This window comes from Brachypodium distachyon, chromosome 2, assembly GCF_000005505.3.
Source record: "Brachypodium distachyon strain Bd21 chromosome 2, Brachypodium_distachyon_v3.0, whole genome shotgun sequence".
Classification (NCBI taxonomy): domain Eukaryota; kingdom Viridiplantae; phylum Streptophyta; class Magnoliopsida; order Poales; family Poaceae; genus Brachypodium; species Brachypodium distachyon.
Genome location: NC_016132.3, coordinates 56,962,908 through 56,984,635, shown reverse-complemented (window position 1 = coordinate 56,984,635; position 21,728 = coordinate 56,962,908). Strand labels below are relative to the sequence as shown.

General features: G+C 45.9%; 3 protein-coding genes across 3 annotated transcripts; 2 read left to right on the top strand and 1 right to left on the bottom strand.

The window, feature by feature from the left end:
- The first annotated feature begins 3,272 nt into the window (after positions 1 to 3,272).
- LOC100827768 (transcription factor ICE1) lies at positions 3,273 to 6,270 on the top strand. Its single transcript, XM_003567379.4, has 4 exons — positions 3,273 to 3,986; positions 5,138 to 5,371; positions 5,531 to 5,701; positions 5,870 to 6,270. Exons 1-4 carry the CDS (start codon positions 3,360 to 3,362, stop codon positions 5,951 to 5,953), a joined length of 1,116 nt encoding a protein of 371 aa, XP_003567427.1. The 5' UTR covers positions 3,273 to 3,359; the 3' UTR covers positions 5,954 to 6,270.
- Positions 6,271 to 7,971: 1,701 nt separating this feature from the next.
- LOC100834482 (aspartokinase 2, chloroplastic) lies at positions 7,972 to 12,266 on the top strand. Its single transcript, XM_003564939.4, has 13 exons — positions 7,972 to 8,442; positions 8,824 to 8,906; positions 8,988 to 9,028; positions 9,110 to 9,264; positions 9,618 to 9,767; positions 9,841 to 9,936; positions 10,112 to 10,228; positions 10,701 to 10,820; positions 10,904 to 10,996; positions 11,082 to 11,198; positions 11,451 to 11,567; positions 11,661 to 11,723; positions 11,831 to 12,266. The coding sequence occupies exons 1-13, from the start codon at positions 8,044 to 8,046 to the stop codon at positions 11,981 to 11,983; spliced, it is 1,704 nt and encodes a 567-aa protein (XP_003564987.1). The 5' UTR covers positions 7,972 to 8,043; the 3' UTR covers positions 11,984 to 12,266.
- A 2,488-nt stretch (positions 12,267 to 14,754) lies between these two features.
- On the bottom strand, positions 14,755 to 19,743 carry LOC100834181 (auxin response factor 4). The gene is made up of 15 exons (XM_003564938.4): positions 19,490 to 19,743; positions 19,284 to 19,390; positions 19,046 to 19,141; positions 18,851 to 18,907; positions 18,595 to 18,756; positions 18,397 to 18,481; positions 18,084 to 18,174; positions 17,845 to 18,009; positions 17,610 to 17,729; positions 17,445 to 17,517; positions 17,195 to 17,363; positions 16,178 to 17,097; positions 15,613 to 15,803; positions 15,361 to 15,523; positions 14,755 to 15,241 (listed from the first exon to the last, which is right to left on the bottom strand). Exons 1-14 carry the CDS (start codon positions 19,533 to 19,535, stop codon positions 15,361 to 15,363), a joined length of 2,445 nt encoding a protein of 814 aa, XP_003564986.1. The 5' UTR covers positions 19,536 to 19,743; the 3' UTR covers positions 14,755 to 15,241.
- Between the last annotated feature and the right edge of the window lie 1,985 nt (positions 19,744 to 21,728).

The window sequence follows — 21,728 nt, the reverse complement described above, 5'->3', positions numbered from 1 at the left end:
TGATTTTTGACAATTTTGGACTGGTGCAAACAATCACTATTTTTGCAGTTTGCGTGCCCATGGTTTTGGAGTTTCAGACGATTTTCCAATATCATGACTGCCGATACTGCTTTGCATGCAACTACCACCTGCAAGTGGCCACTCGGATCAATGGTTTCAATCTAATCTAATCTAGAGAGTTGCAACTGGCCTGCCAGCTGAAGCAACGCATGTACATGCATGAGGTAGAACAAAGAGTTTAAACAGCAGTGACGTCCCGACCGGACTTGTTTGTGTTCCTTCAATATCTTGAATGTACACAACTAAATATAACGTATCATTCCTAGTAAATTAAACCTAAGACGTACAACCAATCTAATCAACTTGCTACTCTTGTGTGACAAAATTGCTATCTCCAGAACGCCTGACTCGCGTGTATCTTTTTGCAGTTTTAAGATAATAATGGAAGTAGATTATTTTTGGCCGCCTCTACACCTGAAGAACTGAAGATACACTCAGTCATACTTGTACAGTTGTACTTTTCTTATCTGGTACAGTTACAAGTTTTCCCAGCGCATCAAGAAAAGTTCACGCGTTAAAGCAACTTGTTATTCAGTTATTGTGTCATTGTAAAAAATAATTAAAGTTGTGGGGGCTTGTAGCTAGCTCCAGTCGCATAACAATGTCGCTTTAGCTCATAAATTGACTCGGGCTGCCTATAATTTTCTCTTGTTGTATAGCACAACGAGTTGCTACGGCGCGTCAACTTTGGTGGCTCGTAAGTTTTTCAAGTATTCTGTCTTCACGTACACATAGTCCACGTCAAACTTGTCAAAACTTTCCAAGTGTTTCGCCCCCCTCGCGCCACGTTTTTCATAACCGGCGAAAACACAAGAAAAACTGAATTCTCATCCTCACCCACTTTATACAAAACTCATGTGAGTCGTCCTAGTAGGCAGGGCAAACCTTTTCAAGTTTTCCCCTCCAATAATTCCATTCCCTCCGATGAAGCTCCGGCAGGGTCACAGGATGCATGAGAGAGCTTGTACGTAATTGAAGCTCAATCATGTACCCTTCCCTCATTCTCCAACCGTGAATAGAATGATCTCTCCTAGAGCTTGCTTGTACCATCCTTTTGAACTTTCTTACAACACATTTTTGGGGTACATTCGTATCTCACGTGAATTTAAGGGTATTGTAGTGAATGAAGAAGGCAAACATGGCTTATCCAGCTGTACATGGTTGCATTTAGATGAAGACATGAGTTCGATTATATAGAGGGAGACAACAATGGAAAATGATGATGGTTGGATATATATTGGTCCAAATAATGACACAGTTTTATCGGGGAAAAGATTTGTAAAGTGATATTTAGGATTACAAAATAAATCAAGCAACTTAGAAATAGACAATTGCTTTCTGTTGAGCGCGGATTATCTGTTATCAACGTGTCAAGAACAGTAGACAAATTACGTAAGCAAAGTGGGTGGCAAAGCATTTCATCCTCACCTTTTTTTCCTCTAGCTTAATTGTTCAAAGTAATTAACCAATAATCTCAGCAGAGCACCCTCCAGAGAAAATCAATTACTTGCGGGCAAGCTCTAGCAAAAGAAGAAGCCAACAGATAATCTGGTGCCTTGCACAGCACCCTCCAAATTCCAAAACAGAAAGCGGGAGGGGCTTCTCCATGGAACCGTACACGTGTCAGCCTCCCAAACAAACTTTCCCTCTCGTAAACCGCAATCGTTTCATCTTCCCTTTAATTTTGTTTGTTTGCATGCTAGCTCATTTTGCGTTTCTTCTTCCGAATAGAGCCGTCAGCACACAATAAAATAAGCTATTCTAGGACCACAAAGCATTGCATACAAACAAAACTGGAACAAACAAAATTAGTAATCCTTTTCGCAAAAGAAAGATACACTACAAAGCAAACAAAAGCTCGACTGTTTCCCAATGAGGCGTGCATGCACAGAGATGTAATTCCATGGAAGCAAACAGACAATATGGCACACAGGATTCGCATGCTTTTCGTGTCCGTTCACTGAAATTTTCTCTTGGTCTTTTCCATTGTTCAAGTACGTGTGCCTACTCACTGACTGGCAAATACTAGATCAGTTCTCCAAACGAAATTGTAATCCATGGATCTATCTACTCTTGTGCATCAGTGGATGCAGAGGGCCGTGGGGTTATCTTTCTTTTTCGACGAAAAAAAGCTACTCCAGCCTCCGGCTAATATGGTCGAAAATTCCGTACTCACATTTACCCTCACAAACAAACTTTCTCTCTCGTAAACCGCAATCGTTTCATCTTCCCTTTAATTTGTTTGTTTGCATGCCAGCTCATTTTGAGTTTCTTCTTCTGAATAGGGCCGTGCAACACACAATAAAATAAGCTACTCTAGGACCACAAAGCATTGCATACAAACAAAGCCGGACCAGAAAATTTAATATTTTTTGCAAAAGAAAGATACTAGAAAGCAAACAGAAACTCTACTGTTCCTAATGGAGGCGTGCTTAGATCTACTTCCTCCGATTCTAAATTGTTGTCGAAATATTACATGTATCTAAACGCTTTTTAAGAATAAATGCATCCATATTTGAGCAAATTTGAGTCAAGAATTTAGAGTCAGAGAAAGTATATATGTAAATCCATGGAAGCAAACAGACAACATGGCACATAGGGTTCGCATGCTTTTCGTGTACGTTCACCTGAAATTTTCTCTTGGTCTTTTCCATGTTCACGTAAGTGTGCCTAGTCACTGGCAAATATAGATCAGTTTTATCCACACGAAATTGTAATCCATGGATCTACTCCAGCTAATATAGGGTCGAAACTCGGTGCTCACATTTACACGCAAATTAATGAGTGTATTAACTTGAAAAAAACTCGGTGCTCACGTTTACACGCAAATTAATGAGTGTATTAACTTGAGTTTGATGCAAGTTTAATAATGTCCATGGAATTATCCGTGATATGTCTTTCACTAGGTGGAGTGTGATTCTAAGCGTGTGGTGTTTCTATTTGCTTCCTCCGTTTCATAATTCTTATTAAAATCTTACATGTGTCTAGATGTTTTTTAAAAATAAATACATTCATTTTTTAAGTAAATTTGAGACAAAAATTATGAAACAGACAAAATACTCTGCAATGGCCAAAAGTAAAAGTAAAAAGGAAAATAAATACGAAGATGTTTGTATGTAGCACAGCTAGCAACCCAGCCAGCTAGGGACGGACGGTACCACTGACTGGCCTCTGGCGTCCTATAAGAAGCAAAGGGAAGCCAGCTTAGCCGTCCCGTCTCAAATCCCAACAAGGGTTGTTCGAGCTGCAGAGGAGAGAGGAAGGAGAGGATAAGTGTTAGCGAGCGAGAGCTCGAGGGCATGGAGAATTCGGTGGGGGAGAAGATGGACGAGTTGGTGGGATCAGGGGGCGGCGGGGGCGACTGGGGTTACCTGGCGTCGGAGGCCATGGCGGTGACGGCGGGCTTCCCTTTCCCGTGCGGCAGGGACGTCATGGACCACACCTCCTCGCTCTTCGACTTCCACGCCGGCGCGCCTTTCCCCTCGTCCTCCGCCGCTACCGGCGTCGCGCTCCCGCCCGGCTACTTCGTCCACGACTTCGCCGCCGGCGGCAACAACAACAGCAGCAACAACCCTTTCGACGTCGACGCGCCGCCGTTCCTTCAATTCGGCGGGCCCGCGGCGGTGGGGCAGAAAGGCGTCGGGTTCATGGCGGCCCAGGCGGGGGCGGCGTTTGGAGGAGGAGGGATGGAGTGGGAGGACGACGAGGACGAGATGGACCAGCAGAGCCTTGACGACGCCTCCATGGGCGCCGTCTCGGCCTCGCTGGAGAATGGCGTGACGGCGGCGGCGGGGGGGACGGGGGGCAACGGGAGGGGCAAGAAGAAGGGGATGCCGGCCAAGAACCTCATGGCGGAGCGGCGGCGCAGGAAGAAGCTCAACGACCGCCTCTACATGCTGCGCTCCGTGGTGCCCAAGATCAGCAAGGTGACGGGATATCCTCCTCCTCCTCCCATCATTTCTCTCTTAATTTATCACCTACAACGTACTTGCCTGTTTCCATCTATACTGTACTATTCGATTTTATACCAATTTTCGATTCATGAGGTGATACTATTACTGGTACGCAGGGGTGTGTTATATGTTATTGTTGTTACTGCAGGCGATGGTGAATTTTGTGTGATGAGTGGTTCAATTGGGGTCCATCTAGATCTCAAAATTAGCACACAATTTTAGTTAGATCCATGGCACTTATTGCTGTCATGTTGTTTTCCATATTTAGGTATTATCCAGGGAGCAATAGAACTCTTCCATTATCTGAAAAAAAGCGCGGGAATTTTTGTCGTTTCGTGCCGGAATTGAATTTATCATGTGAAATTCATGTATTCAATACCGTGCTTTTTTGTGTCGTTGCAAATTACTCCTGCGGTTAAAATCAAAACATTTTATCATGGAAATTTTAATACCATAAAGAATTACTTCTTTCGTTTACTGGATGACTGTTTAACTGTATGTTCATGGTAAATTTCAGTTCTGAACCTGCATACAAATGTTGTTTCTTGGTGATTTTCTTTTCGCTGTTTCTTGAGGTTACTTCTGAGGACCTTTAGTTGTGAGACATGCCCAGTCTACACGGTGCAAGTTTAACACAGTACCATGCACAAGATGTTAGCGAAAGCGACTTGTCTTGTCACTAGATCGTTCACAAGCCCTTTTTTCTCTTCTGTTCTTGATAGTTCTTCCTGTTGAAGGTTTTGTCTTTTACTTTTGTTGGTTTCCTTGAAAAGGTCCCATTCTTGGAAGTTTCCGCGTGTAAAGTGCATTTTTCTGCGGTGATTAATTTACATTTCTTCACAATGATCCAGATGGTTTTAAACAGTAAACAAAGACTTGAAGTTGTTAGTAAGACCTTTTCTGTTTGTTAATCAAATCTGGGCATGCTCCCTGTTACAGTTTTGCTATTAAAAAAAACAGAAGCCAATCTAATAACTCAGCGCCACATACTATGTTTTCTAGGGTATAAACACGACACGATTATGTCAAATATTCTCAATTCTAATGATGTTTGCATTCTTGAGTGTGAGTAATCTGTAGTATTGATTAGAAGCTCATCACCGGATTCTTTTTTCCTGTGGCAGATGGACAGAGCTTCTATCCTTGGTGATGCAATTGACTACCTGAAGGAACTCCTGCAGAGGATCAATGAACTTCACAATGAACTTGAGTCTGCTCCTATTACTGCAGTTGCTGGACCAACAGTAACACCAGCCAACTTCCATCCCTCAACGCCCACACTGCAGCCATTCCCGGGCCGTGTCAAGGAGGAACGGTGCCCGGCCTCATTTCCGAGTCCCAGTGGTCAACAGGCCACGGTTAGTCCATCTTTTTCTGTCATGAAATTTGGTGTCTATTGGTTGTTCTACAATCTATATCATCTGCATGCACAAGTACTTGATCCCTGTCGATTTGTGTTATCGGTAATGTTGCGCGTCGAACCCAATTGAATCGAGCTATCTTTGTTTGTTTCGCAGGTTGATGTCAGGATGAGGGAAGGGCACGCATTCAACATCCACATGTTCTGCGCTCGCAGGCCGGGCATTCTGCTCTCCACCTTGAGGGCACTCAACAGCCTCGGCCTCGACATCGAGCAGGCAGTCATCAGCTGCTTCAACGGGTTCGCCATGGATGTTTTCCGCGCCGAGGTTCGCAGTCCCCCCACACGTCTCTATCTTTTCCATACAACCCTTGCTAATGAATGAATGCATAATCCTCTCGGCGATGCGCATTTTCGATATGCATTTGATGATCAGATCCTACCGTTGCTTGCTAACATGTCTTTATTATCTCTTCTGTTCTTCTGGTCAATCCAGCAATGGAAGGATGGTCCTGTGCCTCTGCCTGAAGAAATTAAGGCCGTGCTCCTGCACACTGCCGGTCTTCAGAACCCAATGTAGGCAAGACCCGGAACTGTGGCCCTTAGTCTCTAAGGGGATCTCCTCTCCATTAGTGGTCATAGGCGATTAGGCGCTGGATGGTCCTGTCCTGGCTGATCAGGAAAAAAAATGCTAGATGTATAAAACCTTGTGCTAGCTATCTGTCTACCGGTTCCTGAGACAATTTCATGGGATGAGGCTCGGCTCGGTACATTTAGCTGTTTGTCGAATTTTATCTTTCTCTGGGATGTGAATCTGTGATGTAATAGAACGTTTTTGCTACCATTGAACAATCTCCAATTCTCCATGGTGATGATGAGATGAGAAAATATTTACTCGGTGCCATTGCGTGATGCCGATTGCCGAATCGTGCTGATGTTGCACAGCAGTCGCACGAAGGATTCAGACAGTCAGGGCAAGGATTGCAGCTTGTTGTCTGAGCTGGGACTGTATTGAATCCGGCGGAATTGAATTCAATTCTCTGGATTCTTATTTATGCAAACTGTTTTCTGCAACCTGCTGCCGCTGGCTGGATCATCATAAGTTCATAACCCATGTGCGATTCTGGAGTGAGAGATCTGAGATGCATGTGTGTGAGTGAAGGATTAGGTTGGATTGGATTGGCTGATTCCCTGCAGTGATACAGTAATCCCTGTTCCTGGATTTGGAAGGATGCAGGCAGGTAGGCAGGGGCAGTTCTTGAATTCTGCCGTCTCCCTCCCCAGGCAACAGCAAGATTTGCAGGTGCAGCAGACCAGCAGTCCTGGCTTAACAGTAAATATCATGCCCTAGTCTTCACAGGAGCAATATTATTGCTTGAACTCCTTTTTTCAAAAAAGAAAATACTTTTTCCCGTTTTTAGCTATACGTATCATAGAGCTGTTTGATAAACAAAAAAAACAACGCATAACATGGACTTGTCATCCGCTTGCTCTTCATCTTACCACGTAGGAAAATTATTGACGCGTAAAAAGAACCTGACTCTATAGGATATTGAAACTCTAGATGATATAATGAATTAAATATTAAGCAATCATGCCTAGGAATACACAAGGGCAAGAAATGTGAATTTAGGCGGGAACCCACGCATAGAGAGAGATTTAAAAGGAGGGAGGCAAGAAAGAAAGGAGGCCCAGTTGGCACGTTTTGAGTCGGAAAACCTAGCAACTGATGTCATCATGATGGCCTCATGGAACGAAAGATGACACCAAACTTATGGTTCTCACTTGAGGGATAGGAGGCTTTGATAGTTAACATTGAGGATAGTGACGGTGCAGCACGCTAGACCAACCAATAAGTCAATGTTGCAATCCAAGATGGCAACGGTCTAAAGAAACCAAAGATGAGGTGGATCAGCTAAAAAAAGAAGGATGGATGTTTCTGCTACATGTTTGCATAGCTCGAATGTGTCATCATCATAGAGAATCTTCTTCTTTTGGTTTTCTTCGGAGTGAGTTATGTTCCCTGTGACGAGCCACCAAACTCCAAACAATTTAGAATGAGCCAAAAGCCCCAAACAACAAGATGAGTCACTTATCTTCTCTGATATCTTGGATACGTACAGAACCAATCGTTGTTGGGTGTTAGCAGGGTGATTGTACATGAAGGTGGATTACACTTTTAGTTGTAGGCGGCGTATCGATGTCTAAAAAAATATTGGGTCGTGTGCATCTTCGGAGAAAATATCCGTTAAAAACCCCTGCCTGACCCATGTGACCACAAATTTTCATGAGGATCGAGTAATTTAAAAGGGACCCACACATTTTGATATTCAAATCTGACCATTAATTTGATCAATAAAAGTTGGATTTTGTATCACACAAAACTATACCGTTGAATTTGTATTACAAAAGTTGTAATTTTGCGGCGAATATCTCACGTATGAGTTGTTTTCATATCGAAGTCAATTCTAAGAGATACCAGGGCGTCTTATAAAATGAAAAGGAGCTAATAGGGGTTAGGGCTTTCATGCCATGAATGATGTTCATGTAATTCTCCGCCTTTAGAGCCCTATCGCGTATTTCGTGGAAGCCGCTTTCGCTCCCAGGACAGTGGTCAGTGAAGGGCATCATCCAGTCCTCCCTGCAACTGAAGCCGAAGAGAGGAAGAAAATGGCGATCGCGCTCCGATTCGCCGCCACCCCGCGCCGCCTAGCCGCTTCGATACCGGAATCCTATCCTGGCCACGGAGTAGGAGGAGTGGCGCGCGCCGGTGCCCTGTGGGGTACTCGCCGTGGCTGGAGACTGGCAATGGTGGTGGTCCCCGACTCCACTCGCTGTCGGGCCAAGAGAGGGGGCGACGGCGACGGCGTCCTGGGAGTCGCCGCCGACGGAGGAGATGCCGCAGTGGGAGGCGGAGATCAGCTGAGCGTGGTGATGAAGTTCGGGGGCTCGTCCATGTCGTCGGCGGCGAGGATGGAGGAGGTGGCAGGGCTCATCACCGCCTTCCCCGAGGAGCGCCCCGTCGTCGTTCTCTCCGCCATGGGGAAGACCACCAATCTTCTCCTCCTCGTACGACTGCTTTCTCTTTCTTAGCTCCGTGCGATATAACTTTGCTCTCCTCAAAGTTTGTCCCCATCCCTTCCTCTATTCAATATTTACTGTTTCAGTGCGTCAAGTCTCTTCAATCACGGGGAGTGTTAGCTAATTTTTGAAGTTGAGAATCGTTTAGAATCTATCGGAATCAGCCGATGCTAGGTGCAATTCCACCTTTTGTCTATGATTTGCTGTCGTGGACTTGCCGTGGACCGGGGATGTCTATAAACAATACAAAGGGGGAAGTTAACTGAAGAGTGGAACTTGCCTTAGCCTTTAGCACAAGGGAACTTAAAAGACATTTAAATCGTTTGTTGTTTCTGCTAAAATACATGGTAATTGTGGTCTTATTCTTAGGCTGGAGAGAAGGCAGTGGGATGTGGAGTAATCTACGTTTCTGAAATCGAAGAGTGGAACATGATCAAAGATCTTCATATTAAGTACGTGTACTCTTCAGTCTGTTTACTAGGGAATGATTTTGACAGTTTCACCTGATGGTGACCTGTTTGCTATCAATCCAGAACAGTGGATGAACTGGGACTGCCAAGATCTGTGATACACTGTAAGCCCACTTGATAACCTGTCGTGGATTTGTTTTCCTTGGTATGATAAGCTTACCGTTCCCTCTGAACAAAATTTCTAGCTATGCTGGATGAACTGGAACAGCTCTTGAAAGGTATTGCCATGATGAAAGAGCTCACGCTTCGCACCACGGACTACCTTGTGTCATTTGGAGAATGCATGTCCACACGGATCTTTGCTGCTTACTTAAACAAAATTGGCATCAAAGCACGGCAGGTACTTCTTGACGTGTGCTTCACCGTGTATAAGTTATATCAGCCTAAATGGATTTTCAATAACATAGTTTCTTCTAGGAATTATTATTTTTTGCACTAGTATGTAAGTATCATCCACTATGAATGATTTTCTCAAAGGTTTGATAACTGGTCCCTGAATTTCAGATCACAATTCCCTTCATGTGTCGTTACCAGCATCACACTACTTTGCCGCGTTTTGCAGTACCATATTAATTATTTAATATATGTATTATGTCTGTGCTTCCTTCCTCTAAGGTCTCAATTAGCACAAGGGCCCATAAAGTTATCTAGTATCTATATTCCCAGTGGTTTAACTTTCCAATGCTTTTGCAGTGCGACGCATTTGATATTGGTTTCATAACAACAGACGATTTTGGTAATGCGGAAATCTTGGAAGCAACTTATCCTGCTGTTGCGAAGAGACTACATGGAGACTGGGTTCGAGATCCAGCAATACCTATTGTTACCGGGTTCCTAGGGAAGGTATTCTCACCAATGAATGAGCTTCTTATTTGTGGAGCAACTTTTAATTCATTGCAATTGGCATCACTTGCAGGGTTGGAAATCAGGTGCGGTTACTACTTTAGGCCGAGGTGGCAGTGACTTGACTGCTACAACCATTGGTAAAGCCTTGGGATTGAGAGAAATTCAGGTCCATGTTGAGTCTGAAATAGATAACAAACAAACCGTACTTTTAATTTCTGGAAAGAAATACAGCCCACAATTCACTATCCCATTTTGTTTAACATAATAGTTTGTTTAGTATCTGTTGCTTACTCCCGTTATTATGTGCTTTTCATCTGAAACCTTAACACCGCTTTTGATAGGTATGGAAGGATGTTGATGGTGTACTGACTTGTGATCCAAATATCTACCCAAATGCAAAGACTGTCCCTTACCTAACATTTGAAGAGGCGTCAGAACTTGCTTATTTTGGTGCCCAGGTATGCCACCTTTAGACATAAGAAGTAAGAAGTTAACAACAAACTATTCAAGAAGAAGGTTATAAAACTGAAATCCGATGATAAATTATGTGGTATACGTCCTAATTTATATTTGATTATCTTTATTTACCTCGGAAAACATCGGGTGTGTTAGTCAAATATAAATAATGGATGGCCTCTATTGTTCTTCAGAACTAGATCTGTATAGGAAACATTCACTATTCAGAATTAGAGGTGTACAGGAAATGTTTTCCTTTCACTTTCTGTACTGATGCTATGTATGGAATTTGGTTGTTACTTGCTTTATTAGTCATCATGAACTGTCCATATGGAATTCAGATACTCTTTCTCAAAAGGTTGTTCAGGCTATGTGCCTTTCATGCAACCATGTGCAAAGCTTTTGATGGTTACCCGTATTGTTAAAGAGACTGTTTTTGGCTTTATGGTTAGTTATTGTTGTTCTCTACAACAGGTTTTGCATCCACAATCAATGAGACCTGCTAGAGAAGGTGATATACCTGTTAGGGTTAAGAATTCATACAACCCTAAAGCTCCAGGCACTCTTATCACAAAACGAAGAGAGATGGATAAGGTATGTAGCATATTAGTCAACTATGTCGTCACAGTTTGAACCATTTAGTTCTCAGGCCATTGATTTTATTTTTTCCTATATAGGTTGTGCTAACTAGTTTAGTGCTGAAGTCAAATGTCACTATGTTGGATATAGTGAGCACTCGGATGCTTGGTCAATTTGGTTTTCTGGCGAAGGTATGTTTAGCCGCCGAGGCGTTCAGTTTGGTTGTCATTTGTTGATACTGATTGTTATTTACGATCTTGTTATGCTGTTGAGCAGGTGTTTTCTATATTTGAAGATCTAGGCATATCCGTGGACTGTGTGGCTACTAGTGAAGTCAGCATTTCTGTATCGCTTGATCCATCAAAGATCTGGAGCAGGGAACTTATTCAGCAGGCAAGTGCATTCATTCTAGATGCTAAACGTCAAATAGCCGTACTTCTAACCAAACTGTACTCCTTCATATGGAAAATTAGCACCATGGCTCTGCGAAATGGGCTGATGGTTTGTTTCTCGACACATTGCTTCAGTATGCAGCAATGTAGCATGTTAGCTTTCTCATGGCTTGGTACACGAAACCACTTCCTTAAGAAACATCATCTCCTGTTCGTTGCCATTTTTGACCCTTGTGAACTTGCAATTCTTTAGGAACTCGACCATGTGGTCGAAGAGCTGGAGAAAATCGCAGTGGTCCATCTACTTCAGCAGAGGGCGATAATCTCGCTCATCGGAAACGTACGACGGTCATCTCTCATACTAGAAAAGGTACACACAATTACCCTGCAACATTTTACAGAAACATTTGCTCATGATAGTCGCAAACATGACGCTATAACCATTTTACCACTACATCACAAGGCCTTCCATGTGCTGAGGAAAAGCGGGGTCAACGTCCAGATGATCTCACAAGGTGCATCAAAGGTAAACCAACCGACCAAATCACCTGATACAGTATCCCATCAAACTAGGCCCCATCAAACTAGGCCGAGAGTGAATTCTGGACTGAACACGCCTTTCGTCGTTGCCAGGTCAACATGTCGCTGATCGTCCACGACAGTGAGGCGAAGCAGTGCATGAAAGCCCTCCATCAGGCCTTCTTCGAGGGCGACCATCCCCTGGTGGTGGAAATCGAAGAAGAGGACGTGGAGATTTTGCAACTGAGAGCTGATCATCCAGTTTAGGCTTAGTCTGCCTGTGTCTTCAGTCCGACCATGCTCTGTAAGGTGTACCATATCGTCGGCTTTTGCTTATGTTTGTTTGCAGAATTGGCGCCTGGCTTTCCTGGCATGTCCCTCCTTGTTTCCAAAACTTAATCCATGCGTTCTGATTAAGGTTTAAGTTTCGTCAAAAACTTACCTACGTGACAAAAAAAGAGAGGATATAACTCAATATTGCCTGTGAACACGAGTTCAGCAAGATGTTTTGTGTGTGTGCCATACTACAGTACAAACCTGTGTTTTATTAGTCTATCTGTTTGTTGGTCAAAACTTAAACTTGGTCGACTTGTGGGATGGAGAGGGAGGAGCATCCTATCATCCACCCAGGCCGTCGATCTTGTATCTACTGTACTGCAATAGCTAGACTAAACTGCGTTTGGCGTCACGGTAGATCCGCATAATCCCGTTTATTTCACCTGTTTTTTGTGCCCTTAGCACTTCCTGAACCTTTCTGTTATCGTTTCCTATAGGCCTCGCGTGTGTTCAGCCAGCGACGGCCGCAAGTACGTGTTGAACTTTGTGTTTCTTCCGTTATCTCTCACGGTCCTAGGACCGATCGTTTGGAAAACGAAAACACACCTGTTCTCGTCTATCATATCGTCTGGGTAACAAAGTTTCTGTTGTTCGTGTGATGTAAAAATTCAGCACAGTAGTGCAGTTGAGCAACCGCACGAATTCTCGTTACCAACAAGAGCCCGGACGGGGGCCTGAACAGAGGTCGTGCACGAGATACACGCGAGGTCCAGTTTTTACCTCCCTGGCCCGTGCGGTACTTCCATGTGCTTTTCCGGTCCGTTAATTGCTTGGTCGCCGAGGACAGTGTTCTTGCATTGTGCCTTGGATACGGCAATGGATGGAGGGTCGAGGGCGACGGCGACGTCGGTGGCCACTGAACATCCATCCCACCGACCCCGTCGTGGTAGTCTACCACACAATATAGCACGAGGAACACGCCGCAGTATATAAAGGAAAAAGAACGCTGGACGGCCAGGATTGATGGATGAACCGCGCGAGGCAGCACAAGTTAGAACTAGAGAAGGCCCCGCTCCTAGTCCTAGCCCTAGCTATTCTTGTTGGGTGCGAGCACCGAGCAGCAGCAGCGGCAGAGATGAGGCACGGGCCGGTAAAAGCGAGCCTTGTCGCGGCGCGCTTGGAGACTCACTCGCCTAGCATATAGATTCGTGTTCATTCATTCCCGTCTCCGGCGCGATGCGCTCGCTCGCTCACTCACCCGTCGCTTTCCATATTGCTTAAGGGCCCACGACCACGCGCTCCGCTCTAGGACTACCCTCCCTATACTGGGGGGCACTGGCCTGGCCCTGCTCCTGCTGCAGCTGCGGCCTCGGAATCGGGGTCGCCGTGTGTTGTCACGTGAATCCGCGGTCGACGATGGCCAGGGGCCCACCCGTCGGGGTCCCGGCCGTGCCACACAAGGCAGCTCTGCGCCGCACTCAGTCAGCCGTCTCGTCTGATCCTAACGATCGTGGTCGTCAGCAGTCAGTCAGAGCTGCTCTTGACCGCCGCGGTTGACAGAGAGATCTGCCCCGTGGGTCTCTCGGTCAGTCAGAGGAGGAGCTTTTGCTGCTCACCACAACGACGACTGACTAGGAGGACTCTTGGCCCCTTGTTTCACAGCACTCTACTTATTAGCTGGCTTGCACCGTGCTCCTGTGTCCCGCCTGCCCCCTGCTGCGTGCGGTTAGTACTAGCTTGTGACCACTGACCGCACCATTATTTCCTTTCATCCTCGATCGCCCCTCTCTGCGGACCAATGACTCTTCTACACCTATACACCACGAGAATCCCCACCTGCTTCGCGCACGTGCCACAAAAACCAGTTCGATCAGTTTCAAAATCATTCCATGAGGGTATATCTCCATGGCAGTTCCGTTGGTTTTGCTTTGCTTTGCTTCCAACGGCCTCGCACGCAGCAAAGGGCTCTAGAGATCTTTCCGTCGTTCCAATCGCCGCCCGGAACGGAACCCTCCCTTATCTGATCCCCCCATCCATCACGACCGGCGGCGCACGGAGGAGCCAAAGAGACTTGCACACACAACATAAATAAAACGGAAATGCGCCCTTGCTTTACCACCACGCGCGGTTTTGCTTCTAGCGTTCCACTTCGCCTCGCGGGATCAACACGGACGCCACACAAGTGGTGTGTGGACCGGGCCAGAGACGTTGACGCCCGGGACGAGGAGGACGAGGCGAAAACGAACTGAAGCACCACCGTCTCCCCGGCACTAGCACAAGCACCAAGTGGCCCGGGCTTCTTTTTTTCTCTTCCACGGAGAGCGACTGCCTGCCCAGTTCAACCCCTATTTTATTTTCCACTAGAAGGGAAACAGGGCTGAGACAAGGGGAGCACCGGCACCACCCACGCGCCTTCCTTCTTTTCCCTCCCCTTTCCTCGCACCAACCCAACACCACCACAATACCAAGCACACTTCCTTTTTCATTAACCAAAAAGGAAGACATCAGAGCACGGCAAGCAAAACGTCCACACCGCACAGGCGGCACCGTGGATATCAAGCCCGTCGATAGCCAGATGACAAGGCACCCTCAACACTGAGCCGGAATGCCAGAGCACGCTTGGCTTCCACTCCTGTGCATGATCAATCAAGCTGCAGACAACAGAGTAGTGCCACCAGACATGAGTTATACGGCGCAGGTGTAGTGTACCCCGTCATGCGCCCCGGCCTAGCTACAGAGAGCGACAGCGGTACCACCACAAGGCCTTAAGCTCACTCTATAACCAATTAATACATCGAAAACAGGATTAATTAGACGGTACATATACCATTGTTTGCTCGCCATTTTACCAATTGTGACTCTCACTCTGGCCTCTGCTGCTGGATAACTAATTAATACAGGTACTAACGCTACGACCATGGTTGATGGATAAATATTTACACAGGCAGTTGGGAGGGGGTGCTGTGAAATGAAGCAAGGGAGCATGCAAGCAAAGGGGGATAACAATAATCATCTCGGCCATCTAACTTTTAAGCCAAGAGCAAACCAGGGATAAGGAATTACGCAGAGTCTCTACATTTCCTAAGCAACTAGATCCGAATTAAAAGGGTTTGCATCAGGAGGGGTGCAGGGGGCGATCACCAATAGCAATCGACAACAGGAGTTACTTCTTGGCTGGGACCCGCAGGCAGGACAGGACAGCTCCCCGTGCGATACCTCACCTCATGCCTCAACCGGCTTAAACACAACCTGCAGAAACCCCAACAACTCAAGGTCAGTCGCTTTCGGTGATGCTTCTTATAGCAAACAATAATATCTTGAGACCATGCTTGCAGATCAAGAATAGCATGATTCTGAAAGGCACATACCTAGTTATCTAAATTGCCTGGTGCGGGAAGAGCTGCATTCTCGTTTGCACCATCACAGGGCGCTGCACCGTCCTCCTTTCTTGGGGCAGATAATTTCGAGTTCATCTTCTGGACCTCCTCCTTGGTGTAAATACAGATCTTGCGCACTATGCTGCAGAATTCTCTGCTCACAAAATAATGTAGGGTTAGTACTCACTGGGAAAGGAAATTCTACTGCATGCATATAAAGCAAGCACCAAGATAGAACCTTACCCCCATGGATCATCTCCGACAAGCATCATGTCATCCTCATTATCAGTGTAAACAATCTGCCAGTTCTTGTTTGAAGACATCAATTCACCGTCGAATTCAAACATCTTGTCTAGCTCAGCTTTCAGTTCATCATAGTCACTGAACTTTGAGAGATCAACTGATCTGCCAAGAGCAACACCTTGCTTATGAACCTGCAAAACCATGGACAGCATAATATAAATAACACAGTAATACGATACCCCTAAAAAAATTATATGACAACAATGTTTACAATATTTAAGAAAGTAACATGCATGGTGCCCTCATGCATGGACCAAATAGTCTTGCTCATAAACAATATAAATTGAACAAGGGAATTCATCCACAAAGGCAAAAGATTTAGTGCAACATGCTGAAAAGTTTTTTATCAACATGAGAACTAATTCATAATTTCCACATTGAGGAATAAACTCTCAACTGGTAGCACAGACTGACCCACACAGTAATGCACAAGTAAAAGATATGCCACAAAACATGACGTACGGACCAGCAGATGGTATGAATATAAGAGAACACGAGACAATACCTTTGTGCAACTCCTTGTCGAAGCACCATGGGACTTGCTTTGGACATCTTTTGAACTTTGTGGAGCTTGTTGGATGCTTTTCTCATTCTCATTTGTTCCACCAGTGCTTACAGATACCTCAGGAAAACAATCAGTTTGTGCATGTTGCAACTGATTTAGTGATGCCGATGGCTGAGTTTGTAGCGCAGGCTCGTGAGTTGCAGCCATTGGGGAGCTCAAATGGTTAGTAGGGGCACTCGCTGTATCAACCTTAAACCCAAAGATCTTGAAGCCGCTGCCTTCTCTTGTTTTCTCTAAATCAACTGGAGCTATTGATGCATGAGGCCTGATAACTCGTGGCTGTTCAACCCGGGAGAACTGCTGGCTTGACCAGTTTGAGGGGTGTTCTTCAAATCTGAAACCTTGTGATTGATCTCCAGAATGACCATACACAGTGTTCTGGCCGTTCCAGAAATGCAACTCATTGGTCTCTGGGTGCATCTTTGTGCTTGAATCAACAGTCAAGTTGGGTTGCTGATGCATAAAGAAGTAAGGTTCTGAGAAGTGACGAGCAGGACCTTGATCCTGAAACTGGTTCTTGAATGAAGCAAGATGGTTAGGAGCCTCGTCATAAGTCTGCACGAAGAAGCCTGGGGAATCGCCAAAAGATTGGGCACCAGAAGATGCATCCTTATAATCAGTTTCACGTCTTCCCAATTGCATCCAATTATCCATAGAGGGCCTTTGCTGAAACGTTAATGGACGGCTCTTTCCAATGTTGGGGGATGGTGACCACATCATAGGCTTCTGAACAGTGGCATCAGAATCATTGCTGTCAGTAAGGTTGTTGCTTCTCAAGGTCATAGGTTCTTGACCTTGCAAGACCATGCTAGTTTGATTTCGTTGTGCTTGAGCAGAATCCACATCAACCTTAGTTGCACCTGCAAATGTCAGCAAGAATTTCAAAAGCGTCAATTATGCAACATTGTCAATCATGAAGCCTTTAACATTGTTTATAGAACTAACAATCTTATATACCTTCTTTTGTAAGAGCAGATGATTCAGGAGAAGCTGGAGGAACATTTGGCCTTGGTCTTTTGACCCGAGAAAGAGGAAGCGGGTTAACAGGAGGTGATGAAGCGGGCTCTATTTTCCAAGGAGAGACTCTGTCCGGACGCGGAATAGTCGAAGGCTCATCCCAACGCACCTAAGTTGCAGAAGCGTTCCTCCATCAGAACACGCCAAACATCCAGTCATAAAAAAATAACAATAGTGATCAAACAGTTACCTTCAAGGATCTCCAGCTTGATTCAGGCCAGAGTGGGTCAAGATTTTCACTGCCGATGATAGTACCAGTAAACCTACATGACAACAAATGAGGTCTTAGTACTGTTAGGAGATAATCCACAGAAAACCACATTTGTAGGGAATACAAATACTGCAAAACACTTACCTCTGCTCTGGTGCCTCTTCTCCTTCAAATCTCATTCTGAATCTCACCCCAATAGAATAGTTGTTTTTCACAGACTCCATATACTGATCATATGGTATTATGAATTCTGAAGGACTCGTCCTAAAATTGAAGAAGAGATTAGATACAAGTTTAATTTAAGTACTCAAAAAGAGAAAGGGGGCAAATTCATGACTGCAGAGAAAACAGTATGATTGTGCTAGACATGTCGATATACCTAGGTTTGTAGTAGACAGTGAACATGCTTTTCGTGTTGATTGCATGCCATGCAGTAGCAAGCACTCCAAGGTGCATACTGTGGCTAGATATGACTGAAGATGGCACGTTGGACAGCTGCCTCATAGCCCTCCTAACACCAACACGAAGCTCGCCGCTCTCTCCTCTGCATTGAGCCAAACAGATTAGCAGTGGGTGGTAAATTGTTATGCTAGGGAGAAAGAAAGAACGACAACAAACCTGAGGAAAATGAAGGCATCCCCAGCAACAAGCCTTTTGGAACTGACAAACACGCTCCAACCGCTCTGAAGGAGATGCCTCCTAGGTTGTCCTGTTGATTTGCAATCAGGTTAGCACATTCATCATTGATGCTATCAACATCTAGTACAGGATAAAGCTTTCAAAATTATTGACAGATTTGATGCATTGCATTTTAAGTGATGGCTAAGCTACAACTAATGGTCTTCTAAATTGGTCAGCGTCAAACTATACAGGCATGCATGGTGATCTAAAACAGAAACGGATCACAGGAAGGCAAGGAACACAAAGTTACCTCGGAAGATGTGGCGGAAGCGCCAGTCCATGCCATGCAGATCCTTGGCCACGAGCTCCTGTGTGGGAGGCGACTGGGTCATATCCTGCCAAATGAATCAGGTCAGCAAATGCCACAAAGAGATGGCAAGGCACACACGGTAGTCCGCATGATCCAACAGCGTAGGTTTTGATCTACTAGCGGGAATTCCACACATACCAAAGGAGGGAGGCACTCATCAGCGTGGCGGCGCAGCACAGAGAAGCCGCCATGTGTGCTGGTGTCGGACGCCGTCAGCGTCTTGCAGAAGGACCGTACCGCCGGCTTTGCTAGCGTGGTGGCTGCTTTGGAGCTCGACTTCTCCACCGCCATCTCGTTTTGCTGCAAGTTACAAATCAAGCAGAGATGAACAATTCGGCCCGGGAAAAAAAAATCCCCCAAGTTCTCACCCTGTTTTTTTTTCGAAAGAGCTTACATCGTTCTCCGGGATGAGCATGACTTGCGCGTAGACCTCGTCGGTGTCGGCCTCCGCCTGCGAAAAATCCGCGGAACAAGTGAGACGACCGAGCAGAATTCCGGAGCAGGGAGACGGGAAGATATTTTCCGGACGCAAAGAGAGAGAAGAATTGAACACGAGAAGCGGGTAAAAAAAGGGGAGGGATCGGGGCACCTTGAGCTCGACGTTGATGACGCTGCAGAGCAGCTTGGAAGGCAGATCGTAGAGGCGCATCTGGTTGTCGGCGACCTGGTTCATGGAGGCCTCCACCTGCAAACAAAACCCAAAAAAAAAAACACGCAAGAGCAAAAGCAAATTCAGCGCGCGAAACCGAAGCGTAGCGACCTTCGCGTCCCGAATCGCGAGCGGGGAAGGGGAAAACGAAGAGAAGAAACAGGGCGTGGACGGAAACCTGCTCGATGTGGCCCTGCGGGAAGTAGAAGACGAGGTCGCCGACGCGCGGGACGGTGACGAGCGGGCCGGCGCAGGCGTGCCATAGCTCGTTGAACAGCGGGTCCCCTGCCATGAAAACCCACCAAAAAAACGTCAGGGCGAGAGAAGAAGAAGAGCCGAAGCCCCGTGACCGGTGTTGACCAGATCTGGTTGCGCGGGGCGTACCTGCGGAGGGGCCCTGCGGCGGCGGCGCCATGGCGACGGGCGGCATCACGTACGCTTCTGCCGCTGCTCCTTCTGCGGCGGCGGGAGGAAAACCCTAGCGGGAGGAGAGGATGGGGATGGGGAGGAAGGCGGAAAGGGGAAGCGAGTAGTAGTAGCAGGAGGAGGAGCAAGCAAGCAGGCAGTAGAAATGTTTTGTGGGGAAGGACGAGACGCGGGGGGAGAGAGAGAGAGAGAAAGGAGATGGGGCAGGGGATGGGAGGGATTTGGTGGTGGTCTCTTTGTAGGGGGTAGAGAGAGAAACCCACACGCGCCGAAAGACGGAACGAGAGAGACACGGGCGACGTCGAAAAACCGGTGGCGGGCGGACCGGGTTGGCAGCCGAGAGAGACGGTCTTTTGCTGGACCGGACGGCGGAAGGGCCGGTTCGGGAATTGGGTGGGACCGGGGGGTGTGTTGCGTGTGTGCGGCTGTCTGGTCTGACCGGGCTGCAGCGAGTGGGGTGGTGGGTGGGCGCAGGCAGGCAGGCTAGCTGTGTTGCTGTGTGTGCTGCCGCCACCCTACGACGGGGCAGCTTTTTACGAGCCGAGGCGCCATTCATTTTTTTTTTCCACTGGGACGCCGGTCAGTCCTACCGTCAGTGCCTAGGTACCGTGTTAGCAAAACATACGTACGGAGTAATTTTTTCTTAGTCCGTAGCACTTAGGTATTGTGTTACAGTAAATTTAGAACTTGTCAGGAAATTGCAATGTGGTTTGACGTATATAATGGGTAAAGAGGTTTAGCATGTGTCAAGGATGCTCTCCATGGTGTACTATGATCTTTTTTCCCCATCTTTTTTTTCTTTTGGTTTTCTCTCATGCTATTCATGAAACTCATGCGTCGGGCCGCATTACGCGGTTGGTGGTTCCTAACCAATAATAAATCGCAAACGGCTCGACCGCAAATTGCGGAATATTGGATTCCAGCTAGCTCTTTAACCGGCACTAAATGGCGAGCGATTGATTCGTAACTGGCTTTTGAACCGATATCGAAACGTGAGCGGTTGAAATCCAATTGGCTCTTTAACCGGCGGTAACGCAAACAATCGAATTCTAGCTGGGTTTTTTTGTCGATAGCAAATGTGAAAGATTGGATTCAAGCTAGCTCTTTAACTCGTAGCAAATTGCGAGCGATTGAAGTGTAGCTGGCTTTTGAACCGGTATCGAATCATGAGCGATTGAATTCCAGCTAGCTCTTGAACCGGCCGTAACGCAAACAATCGAATTCCAGGTGGCCTTTTGCTCGATAGCAAATTGCGAAGATTGGTTCCAGCTAGCTCTTTAAACCACAGTAAATTGCGAGCGATTGAATCGTAGCTGGCTTTTGAACCGATATCGGATCGTGAGTGAATGAATTCCAGCTTGATCTTTAACCAGCAGCAACGCAAACCAATCAAATTCCAGCTGGCTGTTTGGTCGATAGCAAATTACGGAAGATTTGATTTCAGCTAGCTTTTAACCGGCAATAAATTGCGAGCAATTGAATTGCAGCTGGCTTTTGAACTGATATCGGATCGTTAGCGATTGAATTCCAGTTGGCTTTTTAACCAACAATAACGCAAACCAGTGAAATTCCAGCTGGCTCTTTGGTCGATAGCAAATTGCGAAAGATTGAATTCCACCTAGCTCTTTAGTCAGCAATAAATTGCGACCGATTGAACTGCAGCTGGTTTTTGAACCTATATCAGATCGTGAGCGATTGAATTCCAGTTGGCTCTTTAAAGATTCAATCTTTCGCAATTTAGTATCAATTTAATAAATCCATCTTTCGCAATTTATTAAATTGTGAACGGTTGAAATCCAGTTGGCTCTTTAACCCAGGTTGATTTATGAAAGATTGAAATCCAGCCGACTCTTTAATCGATACTAAATTGCGAAAGATTGAATTCAGCTCGCTCTCTACCAGCAGTAAGTTGAGATTGAATCCCAATCGCCTCTTTAACGAGCAGTAAGTTGCAAACGATTGAATTCCTTTGGACTCTTTAACCAATATATAGAGCTCGGGAGGGCAAGTTCGGATACAACGCCAAACTCTGTGATCCTAATCCTTTGTTATCATATTACAAGTACAAGAGTACTTGAATCTTGTATTCTCTCCGTTGCACAAAACATCTCATATAATTTCATCTCATTTGTTTCGCAAAACACGTCGTTTTTTTCTTTAGTCCTGGATCGTCAATTACTGCTCACACTCATTTTTC